Here is a 20,783-nt window from a genome sequence, read left to right as displayed (position 1 = left end):
GTGTTTGCCGATAAATAACACTGTTTTGTACCAGTTTAATTAAAAATGAAGGCTATATGCAAGCTCCGGTAATACAATAAAAATTTATAATTTTCATAACTGAAGGATGAGATCCCTTCCCATATGATAATACACATCGTGACATGAGCAGCACTTTATGTGCAATTTGGGGTAGAACTGTTTGCAGTGAATTTTCAGTTAATCAATAATCTTAACATTTTATGTCATAGAAAGTATAATGGTCTATATAATTATTACAAACAAAATTAAAAATTAAATTATGCCCCCTCCCCGTGGCGGTTGCCGGTTTTAGATTTGCTTCTGTGTGCCTTCATGAACATCATCGTGTGCACAAATTTAGAGAAGGGGTGGGAGTGAGGGGTCCAGACCCCCCCCCCCCCCCCCCCCATGAAAATTCATTTATATCAATTGTAAAATTACCAAAAATACACCTTGGACCCCAATTCTCTTACAGACATGTAAACGCTCAAACCCATTGCGCTTCAATGTTAGGTAACATTATTTGGGGGGTAAATATTTAATCAATATTTAATATACTTTATTGTTTATTTCAATAAAAAGTATACATGTACATCACAATATGCAGGTGTCCTGCACCACCTTAAAGCTGTTGTTTACCTAATAAGATAGTGCAAGTGGATTTGAAGAATAGGTCATAAAAATACATGCATGTTACAAATGAATGATCTTTGTCTGAAGTTACGTACACAACACAGGTCTGCATGTCTCATTAGCGGGTACTAGTTTTACCCAGCTCTTCGATTAGATGGGTTCACGTGTATACATACATGGGTGTTGCTAAAACGCGGAACGGAAAACGGAACGGAAGGGAAAACGGAAAATCTTATCTAATGTTATTTACCTCATAGATTTGTTAATCATGCTAAAACGATATACTTATGTACCTTTTTATTTTATTTTTTAAAGAGTAGCAATATTAAATTATTTATTCAAGAATATTTATTTCCTCAAAATTAACAGTACATGCATTGACCACTATATTATGTCCCAAAATATCCTCGATTCACTTTTTGCTGTATATTTATATATAACTCAGGGTTCAAGCGATTCTCTTTTAGAAGCATTACACATTCTCATTATTCTTTCTTTAAAACGTCCTCTCTAGCTTATCAGCTGGTATAAATACACGGCTAAAAACAAAGAAGTCTACGGGGTTTTGCATTTCAAAAGACCCGGATTATAGTGTTGAAAAATTGTGCAAGGTCTTCTGAGTGACTTCCAAATGGAGAAAAGATGTCAACATTTTCCATTATAAATCGTCCAAATGTGCTGCATGAATATTTTGGGATTGACAGGCTATAGTCCCAATATATAATCGGAAAATCAAATTAGGCAACGTCTAGAGCTCTCTTTTCGGATCATATGTATATAGCTGCTGGAATAAACAACTGATTAGTAATGCAAACGTAAACAAAATTGCATTGCTAAAATTACTAGTTTCACAAATTACTAGTTTCACAAATTACCGGGTATATTTTAATGTTTACTGTATTTTAATTTTTAATGTCGTCAGTCCTACGTTTTTTTTTTCCATCTCAATGATACTGTATCGTCTGTATGATAAAAGATCGTCTAGAACACCGACAATTCAATTTTGATGTAAGTATATACGTGTACATCATCATATTTGAAATATAAAAATACTCAAAACACGCATAAAACGCTTTCACTAACTGCGTATGTTATGCTGATATGCCAGCAATACCATATAAGAAAAATAAGTAAAAAGTTATAGCTAATTTGCTCGTTTAATCATGTAAATGTTTCACATTTCGTATACATTTGATTTTTCCGTTTCGTACTCAACTAAAGCGGAATGAATACAATGCTATAATTGATAGACATTCATATGAATATTAATAAGATAACAACATGTTGATAATCATTCATTAGATATAAATAAAAGATACAAAGTAAATCGTTTCTGGCCAGTCTATACCCTTTTTAAGCGATAAACGTGATGATATTTTCCATTCCGTTCCGCTTTCCGTTCCGTTTTTCGTTCCGCGTTTTAGCAACACCCATACATACATGTCTGTGTTTTCCGTATGCAGAAAAGGATTAGTTAAGATCAGCTAAAGGAATTCATTATTGTGTTTTAATTGGATTATCATTATGATTTTGACCAATTTAGGTAAGCATAATACATGTAGTAGCAGTAGCGCAATATAATGAGATGCCAGCATGCATATATAAGTTCTACTTTCACTTTCTAAATGTGATCTCCCTTTGACAGCATACTGTATCATCATCTTTTAATATTTAAATAAGCTTATCATCGTTACCTATCCTATCGCATTTGTAAAGTTTCTGTCATTTTAGTTGCAAAAGTTATTTTTTTCATTTGTCAGACTGCATGATCATGCACTATTGAGTTGACCCCATATTGACCCTGTATAAACAATTTCTTATTAAATTTGTGTATTACATGTAAATAGGTGTAGACACTTATCATTTTTATATGAGTTATAATAGGAAGGAAGGAGTATTTCTTTCCTAATGTATTATAATGCATCAAATACAATGTAGGTCATGACCTTATGGGACTGTTCTGACCCCACGAAACAGGAAAATACAAAATATCGATATCTTCTAATGTCATTATGCATGCATGATGCATCAAATGGTGTAAAGTACATTAATGACCCCCAGGTGTTGTCTTTAACCCCCCAACCCCCATAATAATGTATTTTATCTTATTCATATGTTATACAGTAGTGTTTGATCCATGTGGGTAATTCCTAGCCTAATGATATGTCACTGCTTTGTTTAGGAGACTTTACAATTGCCCCAAATAGGCGAATTAATACACATGGAAGTGATGCATATAACATTTTGTTTATAAATCTTAAAAATTGAATTAAGCGATTTCCAAAATGTTAATCACGAGAGAAAAAGCAATCAAGAAATGATTTAAAATTTGCTACTGTACACATGTAAGAATGTATTAATAAGAAGACTGAATCTTTTTAACCAGGTTAGATTGGGAGGGGGGGGGGGTGAATGTGGAGTATAAACATTTATAATTTGAATAATTTATTGTTATTAATTTTAACTTGTCAATGAATACTACTTATTGATCCCAAGGTAGAAATATGACCTCTGATCATATCTCAATAGATCATTTGTCAATTATGCAAGGTGTAATATGATTTTTTTAAGAATAACATTTTTTACCAGTTTATGTAAGTTTTTAGACACCCAATTTATATTTTGATTTTAATAGATCATTCGACAAGGGGGGGGGGGGAGAACAGTTTATATTTGAGTTTGTTTGGGAGTGGGGGTTCCAAGTCATATATTTGACAATTTTTTAATGTAATTTAAAATAAGACTAAGCCATACTACAGTCATGAACATGAATAGTATAGAACAAAACACAAACTAATACATGTACATGTATATATACATAGGAAGTATTACAAAACAGATGATTGATCTATATCTGTGTTCTTAAATTGAATCATATATATCATGTACATATTATATTATTGTTTCTTTGTTCAAGGCATTTAAGATGGTATGTAGGTAATGATCCCAAGTGCTTTTCTGAAATTATTAAATATCATAAAAACCATCCCCACCTTAATCCAAAGATATTATTCCTCCTTAGGTCATGCAGGCGCATCAGTTCATTATGGCATGTAAGTCATGACCCTAAGGGGTCATCCTGACCCCCTTAGAATCAGAAATTGTCAATTATCTTTAAATTATTGATGTTTGATGATCTTATCTCTATTTAATCTTTATTATTAAGTCTCCCGAATGAAATTTGGAGACTTATTGTTTTTGTACGGTTCTTAATACATGTATTATTATTCTTCATCTTCTTTTTCTTCTTTCCTGCTCTGAACTTGTTTCTCAGAGATGGCTGAACAGAATTGTACAAAACTCTAGGATATGATAGGCCTGCATATCTAGTTGTGCACCCTAGTTTGATTTTTCTCATTTTGGGTTAGACAACCACTTTTCGGGGGAGGGAAGTGTCAAAAGGGTGTGGGGTCTAACATTGAACCTTGTAGGAAGAATCGTAGACTCTATTGTAAATGGTAACTTGAAAACGGACAAAGATAATAATATAGGGTTTTCATAATCATATATTGGCTGTTACTGGCAATATATAGGGTTTATTAGATCTGACCCCTGGGGTCATCCCCATCCCCCAGGAATTTGAAATTACTATATATTTCAGAAACTGTTATAATCATGACCCCTTAACCATATATATTCATGTTTCTGATGTCAAGGGGCATCAAATGTTATGTAGGTCATGGGCCCTGTGGGTGGTCCTGACCCCCTCAAACAGCAAGTCCCTTAATATCTTCAAAACAGTTGAGATCCCCACCCTTAAACCATATATATTCTTGTTCCTTGTGTCAAGGGGCATCAAACGGTATGTAGGTCATGGGCCCCGGGGGTGGTCATGACCCCCCTTGAACAGGAAGTGCACGAATATCTCGAAAACGGTTGAGATCCCCACCCCTTAACCATATATATTCTTGATCCTTAAAGGGCATCAAAAGGTATGTACCGGTAGGTAATGGGCCTCAGGGTTAAATTTATTTTTTCAAAACCGTAATGCACATCTATGGAACAGTTCCTATCATATCCCAAGATATGATTGTCTATCCATTAAATCATACGAGGAGCTCTTGGATCAATGTTTTGTTTTTTAGTGATAAACGTCAATTTTCTGCTACTATTTGACTCCCTGGATGAAATTTAAATTTTTAAAACCTTATTGCACATCTATAGGACAGCCCCAATTATATCCCAAGAGATGACGTAGCTACTCCAAAAGTTGTAAGAGGAGTTCTGGGAACCATATTTTTTCGGCCAAAAAACGTCATTCTTTGTTGCCCACTGATCCCCTTAATAAAACAAAAAATTCTGGAACCTGATCACGCCTCAATATGACACCCCCAATCATATTCTAGAAGATCATTTGGCTACTGCCAAAAAAAATGACGTTTTTGAAACCAGTTTTTTTGTAAAAAAACGTAATTTTTCAGCCATTAAATGACCCCCAGGACAAAATTGAATTTTCGAAACCTTATTGCGCATCTATAGGATACCCTTAAACATATTCCAAAAGATGATTTGTCTACTGTTGAAAATGTAGGAGGAGTTCGAGGAAGAAGGTTTTTTGTGAAAAAACGTCATTTTTTACCAATTATTTGACCCCCAGGACTAACAGAGAATTTTTGAAACCATTTTACAAAACAACATGATACCCCAAATCAAACTCCAAGAGTTCAGTTTGCTGGTTTATAAGATGTAAGAGCAGTTTGAGAAAGTAAAACGTGACGGACGGACGGAACAGGGTAACAACAATATACCCGAACTTTCTTTAGAAAGTGCGGGTATAATTAAGATGCATAACAATCAAAATAAGATAAAATTAACTTCGCAAAAAAAAGTTAGGTTTGTCCTTTTCCCCATTTTTCTAACATGTACAGCCTGAAAAAAATATTATATATGTGATAGTATCAAACATATTCCTATAATATGTATTTATTCGTTTTATCTAGTATTTTATTATCCGTTTTTGTTAAACACAGTCTTAAATTTTAAATAACCGCCAGTTACACTGCGCAACTGGATTGAGTTGGCTGAGTAAAGTCTTTCGTTTTTCATTGGTTCTCTAATTTCATTGGTCTTTCTTATTTTCATTATCCAATAAATTTAATTCTATATTTGATATAAGTAACCGTTCAAACGAAGTAAAATTAGGTAGTATTTCATTTTCAACATCATCGGTCAATCCAGCGTATATCTGCTGCATCTTGTGGTATGTTAATATTATATTTACTTATATATTTCTTTACTACCATGTTAGTGATTTGGGCATTTTATTTTAATTGCAAAGTTTATACTTTAGCGTATTTTTGCAGTTAAACTGGTAATAGTAATTTCTAAAACTTGTTTGTAAGTTCAAATGTTAAATTGTTACAAAACATGTTTTTATATTATAAATGAATACTGGAGTAACGGTAGCTTATGTCAAAGATTTCAGAAACTCATAAACATATTAAATGTACATGTAAAACTATTTTATTTCTAATGTATTATTTCTTTGTTTATAGGTCAATGCTTTATTTATCTACTTAATAAATCGACTGAAATCACCATCTGCCTCCTTGCTGCTCTGTTACATCATGGCGCTGCGAGAAAACATATCCAAGCATTGACCACCGTAGGAATTTATTTTCCAAATATGCAGCTAAGTTTCTAATTGAAGTGAATTTTATATCGGAAAGAACTTGTTCGACTTGCTATTGTGTCAGTGAGTAGATATCATGCCGATCGATTCCCTGTCTGTGTTAAAGCCCTAATACCGGTACTTTCCGCTTTGTGAATCGTTTTCATGAGTACTGTTGATACCATTGTAAAATTAATACCATGAAGAAAGCTGAATTACAACACTGTGTCCATAAATTGGAAATGGAATTACTACAAGCAAAATATAGATTGCAATCGAAACAAGTCATTGAAAAGCAAACCTTTATCCCAGAAACAAGAAAAATAAAAACATTTTGTGGCCGCCCAAAATCAAAATCTGACATATCTAGCAACTATGTTAGTCTTTTCACTGGAATACGCATGCTTGACTCCATAGTAGGGGATTCTTGGAATACTGTAATACTGTAGATAAACTGTACCATTTGAATTTCGTTTTATCATTTTCACATGAAGTTTTGTGTTTTATTGTAAATGTCAAACATAGGTAATCACAGATTACAAAGCTCACCGAGACGAGGCATCACCTTTATGAGGAATCACCTTTATGAGACCACCTTTATCATATTATTTGAAAATCATAGTTAATAACAATCTTGGATATACATGGATACTGTTTTGACACAATATCATATAACAATATCATATGTTAAAAAACTGTATAATAATCATATGTTCATTTCATAGGGTATTATATGATATAATGTTTATCAATACAGTAATATAAAATACGATATTGCATCCTATGATACCTACAATATATATCATATATTACAATAAAATACTGTAATAAATAATGATGAAATATGATATTGTAACATATGATATGGCATTGTATCTTGTTATACATTATTGTATTTGATATCATAATACAATATCATAATATATTATGATATTGATATTATATGATACAATATAATAATATATGATACAATATCATATCACATAAAACATCACAATATTGTAACATACAATATTATATTGTATAATATTAAAGTATGATATTGTATTGTATGATATTGTATCATATTTTATACATATTAGGATATTGTATCATATGATACAATAAAATTAGATACAACATTGTATCATATCAATTGATACAATATTATGTGATATAGTACTATATTATATGATACAATATCATATTATACTATATTGTATTATATGATACAATATCACATTATAAAATATCATATAATACATTTTTATATGATATTAATAATATATTACATAAACCAATATCATATTATACAATATAATATCAAATGATACGATATATATTATACTATATCATATCATGTAATACAATATTATATGTTGCAATATCATATGAAAAAGCATGTGATAAAATAGTATATTATACAATATCATATAATACAATATTGTATCATAATAAACAATACTATACATAACAATATCATGATATAATATCATATCATAATGTACAAAAAATTGATACAATATCATATCGTATCATATAACTTTTTACAATATTATATATGATATAATATTGTATCATATAAAACAATAGTGTATCATATCATACAATACTATATCATAGGAATCATAACGAACACATCTATCAAGCAGGTTTGAGATAGGAGAATTTTTTTAGCATCCTTGATAATGGAGATCTGAAGCTACATCTGTGGTTCATTAATATAATAGTTAAATCAACTATGCAAGCTATTATCTATAAAATATGGGACCTGTTCCAAAAACACAAATTTCATCCAGCATCCGAAACCTATGCCTCAGATTCAGCATTCAAGCCTGCCAGGTGCATCAGTATCATAAGACGCATCATCCATGCTAGTTTGGTGAAGTTAGGACCAGTAATAACTAAGATATAATCATAAGAGAGCACCTGCTCCAAAAACACAAGCTCTTAAAACCTTAACCTCCCTCCAGCATCCGAAACCTATGGGTCAAATTCAGCATTCATGCCTGTCAGGTGCATCAGTATCATAAGACGCACCATCCATGCAAGTTTAGTAAAGTAAGGACCAGTAATAACTAAGATATATTTTTTAGCATCCTTGATAATGAAGATCAGGCTCTGCATCTGAAGCTACCTCTGCGATTCATTTATATTATAGTTCAATAAACTATGCAAGTTTGAAATAGTACTAATATTTATTAAACATGTGACCTGTTCCAAAAAACTTAACCTAATCCAGCATCCGAAACCTTTGGCTCACATTCAGCATTCAAGCCTGTCAGGTGCATCAGTATCATAAGACATATCATCCATGCAAGTTTTAAGAAGTTAGGACCAGTAATAACTAAGATATAATCATCAGAGGGCACCTGCTCCAAAAACTTGAACAAGCTCTTAAAACCTTAACCTCCTTCAGCATCCAAAAGCTATGGCTCAGATTCAGCATTCATGCCTGTCAGGTGCATCAGTATCATAAGACGCACCATCCATATAAGTTTGGTGAAGTTAGGACCAGTAATAACTAAGATATAATCATTAAAGGGCACCTGCTCCAAAAACTTTAACCAGCTCTAAAAACCTTAAACTCATCCAGCATCTGAAACCTATGGCTCAGATTCAGCATTAAAGCATGTCTGGTGCATCAGTATCATAAGATGCACCATCCATGCAAGTTTGGTAAAGTTAAGACCAGTAGTAACCTAGAAATTGCTATCAAAGGGCACCTGCACCAAAAACTTTAACCTGCTCCAAAAACCTTAACCTCCTCCAGCATCTGAAACTCATGGCCCTGATTCAGCATTCAAGTCTTTCAAGTCCATGAGTAGGTCAAGATGCATCATCCATGCAAGTTTGGTGAAGATAGAACAAGTAATAACTTAGATACAGGACCTGCAACAAAAACTTTAACCAGGTCCAGACGCCGACGCCAAGGGTATAGCATAAGCTCCCCCCAACTTCTTCTCAGTGAGCTAAAAAGTAACAGTAGGTCTTATAATGCAAAGTTATTTTCAATATTATAATAGATAGCTATAGCTTTATCTTAAATTTCTTCAAGCTCGGAAAACAACTAAGTTACGGATATGTTTTCCGAGCTTGCCGGAAAGGCCCGAGAAGATACGATTGCTACAAAACAGTACCAATGGTTCTTGAAAATTTTCACCTCGAAATTGAAAATACAGTAGGCCCTAGATACATAATGATTAAGGCACAGTCAATTAGCTATGCCATGCCTCTAGATTCACAGTTCTAAATTAAGACCCCACTTCAGCACAATTCCAGTACACCACGTACTGTGTCTTCCTATTTAATTAATTAATTGATTCAGAAATATAAACCAATGTTTTGGAAATCTGCTTCTGTGTTTTATCATGGCTACAGCTCGATAAGCTTGTATACATGTATATTGCCGTCCACATGTGTTTACCAGAGTATACATACTGTAGTCTCCTTAATTTACACCAGTACATACTGTAAACGTACTACATTTGGCTGTGTATTCTATTTAGCGCTTTTGGCGGAATGCGAGATTCTGCTAAATCAAGTACATCACTAAATGCCATGCATGTATGTATAAGAATAGTCACATTCAAGAATACGCTAATTCAAATCTACGCCAACTTGTTCAAAAACTAATTTCCGCAAAATATCGTACACGCCAAATATAATACGTTTACAGTAATTCCATGATTAGGCCATTCTGTATCAAATCACGATAATGTAAAACCACAAGCACCAAACATTTGTTATAATTTCATAATGTTCATGACTGTCAGAAAATCAAACCAATTTTTTTAAATCTGCTGGGTGTGCTCCTCTTAATTTTGCACAAATATAATTCCTCACATCTTCTTATGAATCTGTAGTTCTGTAAATTCCTTATTATATGCTAAAGATTAATATTTACGTTAAATCACGAGGGCACATCCCGTGTGTAATGAGTTCTTTTGGATTTTGTCGGCTGAATGAAAATTAAGATTTTGCAAAGAAAATAAACAATTGTTGAACTTTTCTTCCAGCATCAAAACATAATTAATCACAGATTACAAAGCTCACCGAGTCAAGACATCACCCTTATGAGACTTCACCTTTATGAGACCACCTTTATCATATTAAATGAAAATCATTCTTTCTAATCTTGGATATTCACGGATTCTGTTTTGACACAATATCGTATATCATCTGTTAAAAAATTGTATGATAGTCATATGTTCATATGTTTATCAATACAATAATATAAATTAAATATTGCATCCTATCATATTTACAACATATATCATATAATACAATAATATACCATAATAAACAATGATGATATATGATATTGTAATGTATGATTTGACATTGTATTGTGTTATACGTTATTGTATTTGATTACATAATACAATATCATAATATAAAAAACAATATAGTATTTTGTTTTCCCTAGGACTGAAATGTCACACTTTCATTGGTTTAAACATAGCACGTGATTGCCTCATTTATCTCTATATTTGTTCGGTGAAAAATAATATTAGGCAATATGGCCGTCATTGGCCGACGCTTCGCTTAATCATTTCGACATTTCATAGTATATTTAATACATAAACAGCATGCCGTAAGTTCTTTAAGTATTTGGAGTAGTTGCCCTTTGAAATTCTTTAAAATTAGAGTAGTTGCCCTTAGAATATTGACGTCACATTGTTTTGTCTGGAGCAGAAAAAATGGCAGCGTCAAAATTTGCTCAAATCTCTGCAGAAAAAGGGAAAATACATTCAAATTTGAAAGCAACAAAACATTGTAAGTAAACATGGGCGAAGCAAAGATTTTTAAAGAGTATTTGAAAGGTGAGATTGAAAATTTTGAAGAGTGTGTATGGGTTTTTAACTTAAATTGGAAGAGATGTTAAGCATCTTGTACATGGTTTTGCGTAGATCATCGCTATTTGTGAATAAATATGGCGCTTCGCCTCGCCATCTAAGAGATTGATCAACCCAATATATTTCCGTAGTGAGTCAGTAACTAACCTAATAAGTAATAATATTACAATATCATATTACATAATACATCATAACACTAAAACATATGATATTATATTGTATAATATAGACTGAAATTGTATGATACTGTATCATTTTTTATACATAATATGATATTGTATCATATGATACAATAATTGATACAACATTGTATCATATCAAATGATACAATATTATGTGATAAAGTAAAATATTATAATACAATATTATATTATACATATTGTATCATATGATACAATAATATATTTTACAATAATGAACATCATGCAATACAATTTCATGTGATGTGATAATATATCATATTTTAAACCAATATCATATACAATATCGTATGATACAATATTATATAATAATTCAGTACCATATCATACAATTTCATGTGATATAATTCTATATTACAGAAACATATCATATTATACAATATCGTATGATACAATATTATAGAATATACAATATTGTATCATAGGATACAATAATATATTTTGTAATATTTATGTAATAGTATCATGTGATAAAATAATAAATTAATAATGCAATATAATATTATATAAATAGTGCCTGTTTGGGAGGGTAACAGTTGAAATTGACACCCCGAGAAAACCATTGTCAACCGACGCAAAGCGGAGGTTGACAATGGTTTTCGAGGGGTGTCAATTTCAACTGTTATCCTCCCAAACAGGCACTATTTATTTTGTTATACTGAATGTCTTTTTTAAAATTTTTAAGAAAATTTTACTGCTTTTATATAGGAATAACGTGAATTCTACAGCGAACCGTACGCGCATAATTTTCGCGCATGTAACATTTTTTAATGTTACCCGTTGCCAAGTGCATTGCTAACGCTGAGGGTAATAGTAAATATTATTAACTGCGTCTTAACCAATCAGATTTCAGTATTTAACATGAAAGTATAACAATATACAATATTGTATCATAATATACAATACTATACATAACGATATCATGTTACAATATCATAACATAAAATATAAAACAAATTGATACAATATCAGATTGTATCATATAACTTTTTATAATATTACATATGATATTATATTGTATCATATTAAACAATATTGTTTCATACCATATAATACAATATCATAGGAATCATGTTATATCATTTATCAACAAACACATCTATCTATCGAGCAGGTTTGAGTGAGGTAGGAGATTTCTTTAGCATCCTTGATAATGGAGATCAGGCTCTGCATCTGAAGCAACCTCTGCGTTTCATTTATAATATAGTTAGATCAACTATGCAAGCTATCATCTATAAAACATGTGACCTGTTCCAAAAAAACTAAACCTCATCCAGCATCCGAAACCTATGGCTCAGATTCAGTATTTAAGCCTGTCAGGTGCATCTGTATACATAAGATGCATCTCCATGCAAGTTTGGTGAAGTTCAGACCAGTAATAACTAAGATATCATCATCAGAGGGCACTAGCAATTAAAACCTTAACCTGCTCCAGCATCCGCAACCTTTGGCTCAGATTCAACATCCATGCCTGTCAGGTGCATCTGTATCATAAGACACACCATCCATTCAAGTTTGGTGAAGTTAGGACCTGTAATAACTAAGATATATTTTTTAGCATCCTTGATAATGGAGATCAAGCTCTGCATCTGCATCTGCATCTGAAACCTATGGCTAAGACTCAGCATTCAAGCCTGTCAGGTGCATCAGTATCATAAGATGCACCATCCATTGAAGTCTGGTGAAGTTAAAACAAGTAATAACTAAGATATAATATTCAGAGGGCACATGTTTCAAAAACTTTAACCAGCTCTAAAAACCTTAACCTCCTCCAGCATCCAAAACCTATGGCTCAGATTCAGCATTCAAGCCTGTCTGGTGCATCAGTATCATAAGACGCAATCCATGGAAGTCTGGTGAAGTTAGGACAAGTAGTAACTAAGATATAATCATCAGAGGGCAACTGCAACAAAAACTTTAACCAGCTCTAAAAACCTTAACCTCCTTCAGCATCTGTAGCCTATAGCTCAGATTCAGCACCCAAGCCTGCCTGGTGCATCAGTATCATAAGACACACCATCAATGCAAGTTTGGTGAAGTACGGACCTGCAGTAACTTAGATATTGCTATCAAAGGGCACCTGCAACAAAAACTTTAACCTGCTCCAAAAACCTTAACCTCCTCCAGCATCCGAAACCTATAGCTCAGATTCAGCACTCAAGCCTGTCTGGTGCATCAGTATCATAAGACACACCATCCATGCAAGTTTGGTGAAGTACGGACCTGCAGTAACTTAGATATTGCTATCAAAGGGCACCTGCAACAAAAACTTTAACTTGGTCCAACCACCTTAACCTCCTCCACCATCTGAAATTTAGGATCATTCGAGATTCGAAATACGAGATTCGAGATTCGAAATTCGAGATTCAATATCTAAATTAACCAATCAAATCATGGATCTGAAACCTGTATCCTAGCAACATCAAACTGTTCTAAATAAAGATCATTCGTACATGCTCTTTCCTACAAATAAATGTCTTAATAGCTCTTATATAGTGGTTATAAAATGGTTAAATTAACATTGATGAATTAACCCCACACAGTATAAACAATTAAATTAGAAATAACACTGTTGGCTTTGCGAATTTAAGTGGTTTTGTTTGCCCTGTATGTATTTCCCCCCAAACAATTGTAACCCGTAGTGTATTCGCCCCAACTGTGTAAAAATCGGCTCGCGAAGAAAGATCTGTTTAATCTAAATGTTTTAGCTATGAAACGAAACTCAAAAAAATAATCGACATGTCAAAATATAGGTTATGATAAAGTTTTAAACCATAGAAGATATAATGATTTACAACCTCAAAGACAAAAATCCAGATAAGAATAGTGTATTGTAGGGTATGGCAATGCCATTGTCGATATGAGAGAGAGAGAGAGAGAGAGAGAGAGAGAGAGAGAGAGAGAGACAGACAGACAGACAGACAGACACAGAGAGAGTTTTGTAGTGTCAAATTCAGTTTGATTTAGAATTTGAAATTGATTTGATTTGTTACAAGCATATATAGACAATAATTAAGCCTCTAAAACGAGAAAAGAGAGGAGGTAGCTAGGGTAGGGCAGACCAACTAGCAAGCTTTAATTTTAACGGTGTTAGCGCACCTGTGATTTTCATCGACTCTCTCTCTCTCTCTCTCTCTCTCTCACATCACCTAGCATTTCCTTTTCCGTGAGGGGGCTTGGGGTATTTGTGATATCTTACATTAGCTAGCGAAAATGATAAAAAAAACATGAAATTTTCTTTAAATTGTGTACGGATGTTGTACGCCAATAATCTGTTTTCAGTATATACATTTCAAGAGGGGGGGGGGGCTATATAGTCCTAATTAATTTGTCAGTTATTCTGTCCCCACTTTGTTTTCTCTTCGTTTTCCAGGTTTTTTTTATTTGGCTCGGCAAATTAATATAAAACTGTCTGTGTAGCTCCATAACGATGCACTGTAGATAAATTATGAGTAGTTTTACTTTTGATAAACAGGTACATATCCGTACTTGATTTTTAATTTGACTCTTATAATCGGATTTAATATTCCAATAATTATAGGGTAGGAAAGAGTAGACGGGACTTTTTTGCGCATATCCTACTGTACCATTCATTCAACACAGGTATTAGCACTCATCGAGTTCGACTTGCTTTCCTTTTCTTTCATCCACTGGATTTAAAGCTATTAATTTTTGAAAATATTTTGAATTTATGGCCTAATTATATATAAATTAGAGCTGCGCTGGTGCATATATTTACCCAAATGGACCAAAATATAACCAAATGAATCTAAAAGTTTTGACAAAATTAGTTTTAAACGTACGACTCTTTTTTTCAATTCTAATCGGGTATGTCCTTTAGAAAAATCTTGAACCACACACATTTTAGCAAATAAAACGACAATTGTTTCATTTTTTAATGGGGAGGGAGGTGGTGCCGGTAAAGGACATGTATTGCTTGTGGCAGTTGTGCTATACTCTCATTTGTTATAATAGGTAATACTACATATTGATATAAAATGAAAGTTTCCAATTACACTGTACATAGCTTCTATCACGCATTTGACCCGTGCGATAGTTTAAAACAATTTTCAAAGCATTTCATGTAATTCAACCGATCATTTTTTAAATTTAATTTTCTGGATCCCCGCCTGATACGTCCGCCTTCTTGTATATTAGAATTACATGTACGTTGACCATATGTACACATTAACTTAATCGGCTATGTTATGGGACGATAACATTTTTTATCAATGTTTTTGCAGGATATGTAACAAATAACAGCCTATTTGTGGGTTTTTGCACTGATTATTTGAGATAATTTGCCGCCATCTTTTATGCATTCCACACACCACTCACAGTTTCTTTATTTGGTATTCTGTGTGTATGGCGACAAATTGGTAAATTTGCACCACTCACCCCTTGTAGCTTCATCCTGATTACATTTTATCTGGCTAAGTGTAATGTAGTAGTATATTAAATACACACATCTTTGTTTGCAGTGCTTATTTGAGATAATTTGCCGCCATCTTTTATGCATTCCACACACCACTCACAGTTTCTTTATTTGGTGTTCTGTGTGTATGGCGACAAATTGGTAAATTTGCACCACTCACCCCTTGTAGCTTCATCCTGATTACATTTTATCTGGCTAAGTGTAATGTAGTAGTATATTAAATACACACATCTTTGTTTGCAGTGCTTATTTACATCTTTAGAGATTTACTTACAAAAAAGTAAACATTTGTATGACTTATATGTAATTATTGTCAATTTTGGTGCGGTGGGGGGTAGGGGGTAGGAAACTACAGAGAAACTTAACTTGGCTGTGAAACATATGCTTTAATTCTTTCTTGTTGATATATCAATGAATGAATTATAACAAAATATATGTACAACAATTAATTTTGAAATATTCATGCACAATCAAATAAAGGGTTTTACTGTTCTCTGCACAAGAAATCGGCAATGTGAACAAATTGGCACCCTATCATCCCTACCTTTAATTGTAGAGAGTAGGTATCCTTCTATATTGAAAACAATTCCAAAAGTAAGACTCATAATAAGTTGTTTACTGAGGAAAAGGAAAAAAAATTGTATTTATTAATAATTCCGTATGATGTGATAATATCTCAATGATTTGTTTATAATCATAGTACTAGTGTATCACTGTATGCATACATAAAAACGATAAGTAATGCTTATATTTATTAGTGAAACAGGACAGATTATTTATATTTAGATTATTTAGATACATGTACTAATCTTCATGCGGGGATCTAGAAAGGAGGGGGTCAGGGGATCTGGACCCCCTCCTCGGGAAAACTGGAGCTTATTAAATTTACATAGTAAAATTTTTTAAAATTGGCCTAGGACCCCCTACAGAAAAAATTAGCTACGCTTATGAAGTTCTCTACCATAACCACATTTTTACACAAAAGGGGTGAATAAACCCGGGTTTTAAACTATTACTGGTGGTGAAATACCTTAGGGTTCAAACGCATCAGGTGGAAATGCACCAGAACAAACAAAATCACTTAGATCCGCGAAGCACACTGCATTATTACTAGTCTACTTAGATATTCTGTGTAAAAGTATATACAAATAATTATTTAGTTAGCTAGGGAGAAGTGAACATAGCATTTATTTGTATATAAGAGCATGTACGTATGATTTTTATTTAGAACAGTTTGATGTCGCTAGGATACATATTTTCAGATCCTTGATTTGATTGGTTAATTTAGATATTGAATCTCGAATTTCGAATCTCAAATCTCGTATTTCGAATCTCGTATTTCGAATCTCGAATCTCGAATGATCCTTCTCGGCTTTCGTAAACATGAATAATTCAATACAAAAAATAATCACTCAGCCTAAGTAACAAAATCCCACTGCTGCCACAATATGTAATTAGTTCTTTTTAATTTTGTTATGAATGGGTTACCGTATTTGAGTGACGAGTGTCGGGTGAGTGTGCTATTTTTAGATCGAGTATTTAAAGTGACCGGTTTGGGTGTAGTGGTCAGTAGCCGACATTAGCCGGGTGCCAAGTTTTGCAGCTCCTGATTTAAGAAATGGTGAATATCTCCAGTTAGTATTATACTGAGGAGAAATGGGTAGCCATTGAATTCTGGATTTGTTAGGCGGGCACATGTTTTCCTAGCCGGTAAGGTTGTTTTGTTGTTATTCTGTACATTTCCCTTGTAATTTAGTTTAGTTCAAGTTTAGTGTAATTGGTAGTAGGTTTGTATGTTTATCATGACTTTATTCGTCACAGTGTTATTTTCAGTGCATAAGGGTGTTTGGTACAATTTCCTGAAATACAGACTGTGGGCGCTGGATGGGAATTCTCCTATGGAAGGTCATGTGGGCAACTGACAAATGTCGAGGACGCATTCTGTGCTAAGTGGGGCGTGGTTTTCTGTCCGGGCAGTGGTAGTAGACTGGAAGCGAGAGACCTGCGAGTCCGGGGCATGAAATTTAGGATAGCGACTAGAGGGACAGGAAATTTGACGAGGGCAGGAATGTCTTGTGTGAATGGTGACCTTGAAGTGACTGATCATGAGTTCCTTTTCAGAGAGAGGTTTTAAGTGTTTAAAAGCGACTGTTATTACAGGCTAATTTTCATATACCTGATTTTAAGCTGAAATTTGAAGTAATTGTAATATTATGTTGTTTTTTTTACTATTGAACTTTAACATTTTTTGAGTAAATTTTTCAACAAGAGTTTTATTGGTTGAAATAGCTTCTAAACAACATTTTGTAGTTTACTTCCATTTTATATCTGATACAGTGTGATTTAATTTTGAATTCAGTTGATAGTATCAGATATTTGTTCATCTGTTTAATTGAATTACCTGTATTATTCTTTTTTTTTTGTTATGTTCGAATGAGAGTGGCGTGAAAGGGGGAGTGAGAATAATGATTTGTTTTGTTTATTAATTTCTTTTTCAAATTAAACTTCTTTTATTTCATTCAGCCGACAAAATCCAAAAGAACTCATTACACCGTGGTTTTAAAAATCTTGCTTTAATTTTTCTGACAGGTGTAAACTATTTGGAATTTTCATTAAAATTTGGCAGTCAGGTTTTTATATTCTCCTGAATTGATGCAAAATCCTTAAATTGCAAAATTTAGTACTTGAGTAAAATCAGAAATCTACAGTAGTCAAGAAAAAAATTCACACATAAGAACTCTACCTGGAGTAAATAAGTGAGCTGCAGTCAGCACTACATTTTCCCCCACACAAGTGACAGAGGCCTGACAGTGATTCTTCCAGAGAAGGATGCCCACAGAATGTCTGGTGAGAGTCCTCAAAATATCAGCCTTGCTTGGTGGCTTGTCTTTCAACTCTGGTTTAAATAGCATTTATAAAATGATTGTTGATTTTTGATCAGAAGCTTTATGTAATCTGTTATCAATCCTTATATAAAGCTTAAATTCTGTACTTAATATACATAGTTACACTTGCAACAACCATGTGGGTTTGAAAAACTATTTAAGCACTAGAAGTTAGTCTTGTAGAAGTAGAATATATTGGTGACATTGACCTTACATACCGTTACATGTAATTTCCCCCTCAACTTTTGCGATAAGGTCTTCTGCAAACCCTGAACTCACACCAGTATCAGATAATTTGATGATTCCAATATCTGCAAGCTTAAAAAAAATGATATTGAAAATATGGATGGGTGCTCAATTAACACTTAAGGACGACAGACCTACTTCCCTTTATGCATATATATATCGCTCATCCAAATGAAGTAATTGCTAAAGCCCATTTTACAATTGGCACAAGAGCAGAAGTGACAAAATATTCATGTGACCAAAAAATTAGATATGGTTCGTAAACTGTTGGCAAAATAATCACATATCGGACGATTGTGCCAGTGCGACTGGAAGAGAGGAGCTCGTTTAATCATGCGTTTCATCCTAGGAATCAGAGGGGGTATATAAACTGCCTGTTTCCAACGCTCTTTCGTAGACATAGCTGAATGCAAGAGAAGATATCACCCAAGAAGATGACAAAAGCAACAGCAATCATGCAAGGTTAATTGTAGCCTGTAACAGATATGCTTATACAGTGTACTTTGTATAAGGAAACTATTCGACCCGTTTTATTTTAGCTCAGTTCGCTCTTCTTATAAGATAACAGATTAAGACTTGGCGAAAACCAATGTCTCACATTATCTTTTTTACCACAACATTCTGGAGCAAATTCAAGACAAGGCAAAACCGTATGTAGAAGCAAAAATATCACTGGGCTAAAATAATTCTGTATCCAGTATATACTAGTGGCAAAACAGTCTCATGGTCACAAAAGACACGCATAAACAGCTAAGATTTTTTTGCGATCTTAAAAAATCATGCATCGCTCTTGCGAGTACACAAAAACGTTGTAAAACGTTGGTAGTAATGTTCATGCATTCCTTTGCAATAATTTAGATTGCATTTGGTCACTTCTGAATAATGTGCATGTTCACTATTTACGGTAGAGCAGACTTGATGCGACTGCAAAAACGCATGCAACAAATGTGAGAGCTCATGCAACATATGCGAATGCTTGTGTGAAGCCAAAAAATTCTTATCGAAAAGTGTTGTAAAGTGCTCGTATGCTAATTGTGAAGTTTGCGGATTACTTAACAAAAAAATTTGGAAAAAAATAATTACACACCCTATCTGAACTTTGGCATGTGCCCCCCTCAAAAGAAAACAATGACATAGTCATTTTTTACATAACATAAATTAAAAATTATATAAATATATGATATTTCAACTTGGTTAAAAAATCTGTTGCAGAATTTCTAATAAAAATTTCTTCTTTTCTCAAAAGAAAGCTTTTCCCCATTATGTTCATATGAAAAAGTATCTGAAGGCCACATAGAATTAATTTTTAGATTCTTATTCCCACCCACCCTCTGAAAATAGCCCTCCCAATGTATTTTATTTTGATAAAAAAAATTCAGAAAAAAAAAATTGGGCTCGTATTAAAAAAATTCAAAACATTTTATAGCGAATTACAGAATACCGGTAGAGTTATCAATAGCTTGTTGGATTGCTCAATAGGGTATTCAATTTGGTCAGCAAGGTATCACATGAGGTTTAAATCTAGGTCATGTGATTACTCAGGTATGACAGCGATAAAGTGAGTTAATCTAGTAAACATTTGCACATTTGGGCCTTTTTTGTTTCTCCCTGTTGTCCTACATTACTGCTATAAAAGTCTGAACTAATTAAGCAGTCACAGCACAAAAATACTCTTAGTGCTGTATGTTGCACCAGGAATTGGGGAACCAAAATGTCTAATGATTTTTTGCAGGAAAAAAATATCTCCGTAATTCTTAAAGTTATGCTTTTCTCTTTTGTTTGTTTCTTCAGAAATGTCTTTTGAATTATATTTTTTGAAAAACAAAATTCAAATTACTCCAAGCAGAATTGATGCTCTATAGAATCCAGTGCTGTCCAGGTGAACATTCTTTTTAAAGGTCTATGAATAGAATAGCTAACAATAGGAGAGAGTGT

General features: G+C 33.2%; 1 protein-coding gene across 1 annotated transcript in view; it reads right to left on the bottom strand.

Moving 5' to 3' along the window:
• The window catches only part of LOC105338019 (uncharacterized), an 86,258-nt gene that overhangs the window by 40,838 nt on the left and 24,637 nt on the right, over window positions 1-20,783 (bottom strand). Inside the window, exons 6-7 of the mRNA XM_066075205.1 lie at window positions 18,821-18,920; window positions 18,461-18,613 (exon numbers count right to left, since the gene is read on the bottom strand). Coding sequence (XP_065931277.1) covers window positions 18,461-18,613; window positions 18,821-18,920 — 253 coding nt within the window. The remainder of the gene's footprint in view (window positions 1-18,460; window positions 18,614-18,820; window positions 18,921-20,783) is intronic.

The sequence above is a fragment of the Magallana gigas genome, chromosome 2, assembly GCF_963853765.1.
Source record: "Magallana gigas chromosome 2, xbMagGiga1.1, whole genome shotgun sequence".
Lineage (NCBI taxonomy): Eukaryota > Metazoa > Mollusca > Bivalvia > Ostreida > Ostreidae > Magallana > Magallana gigas.
This window is presented reverse-complemented; position numbering and strand designations above follow the sequence as displayed.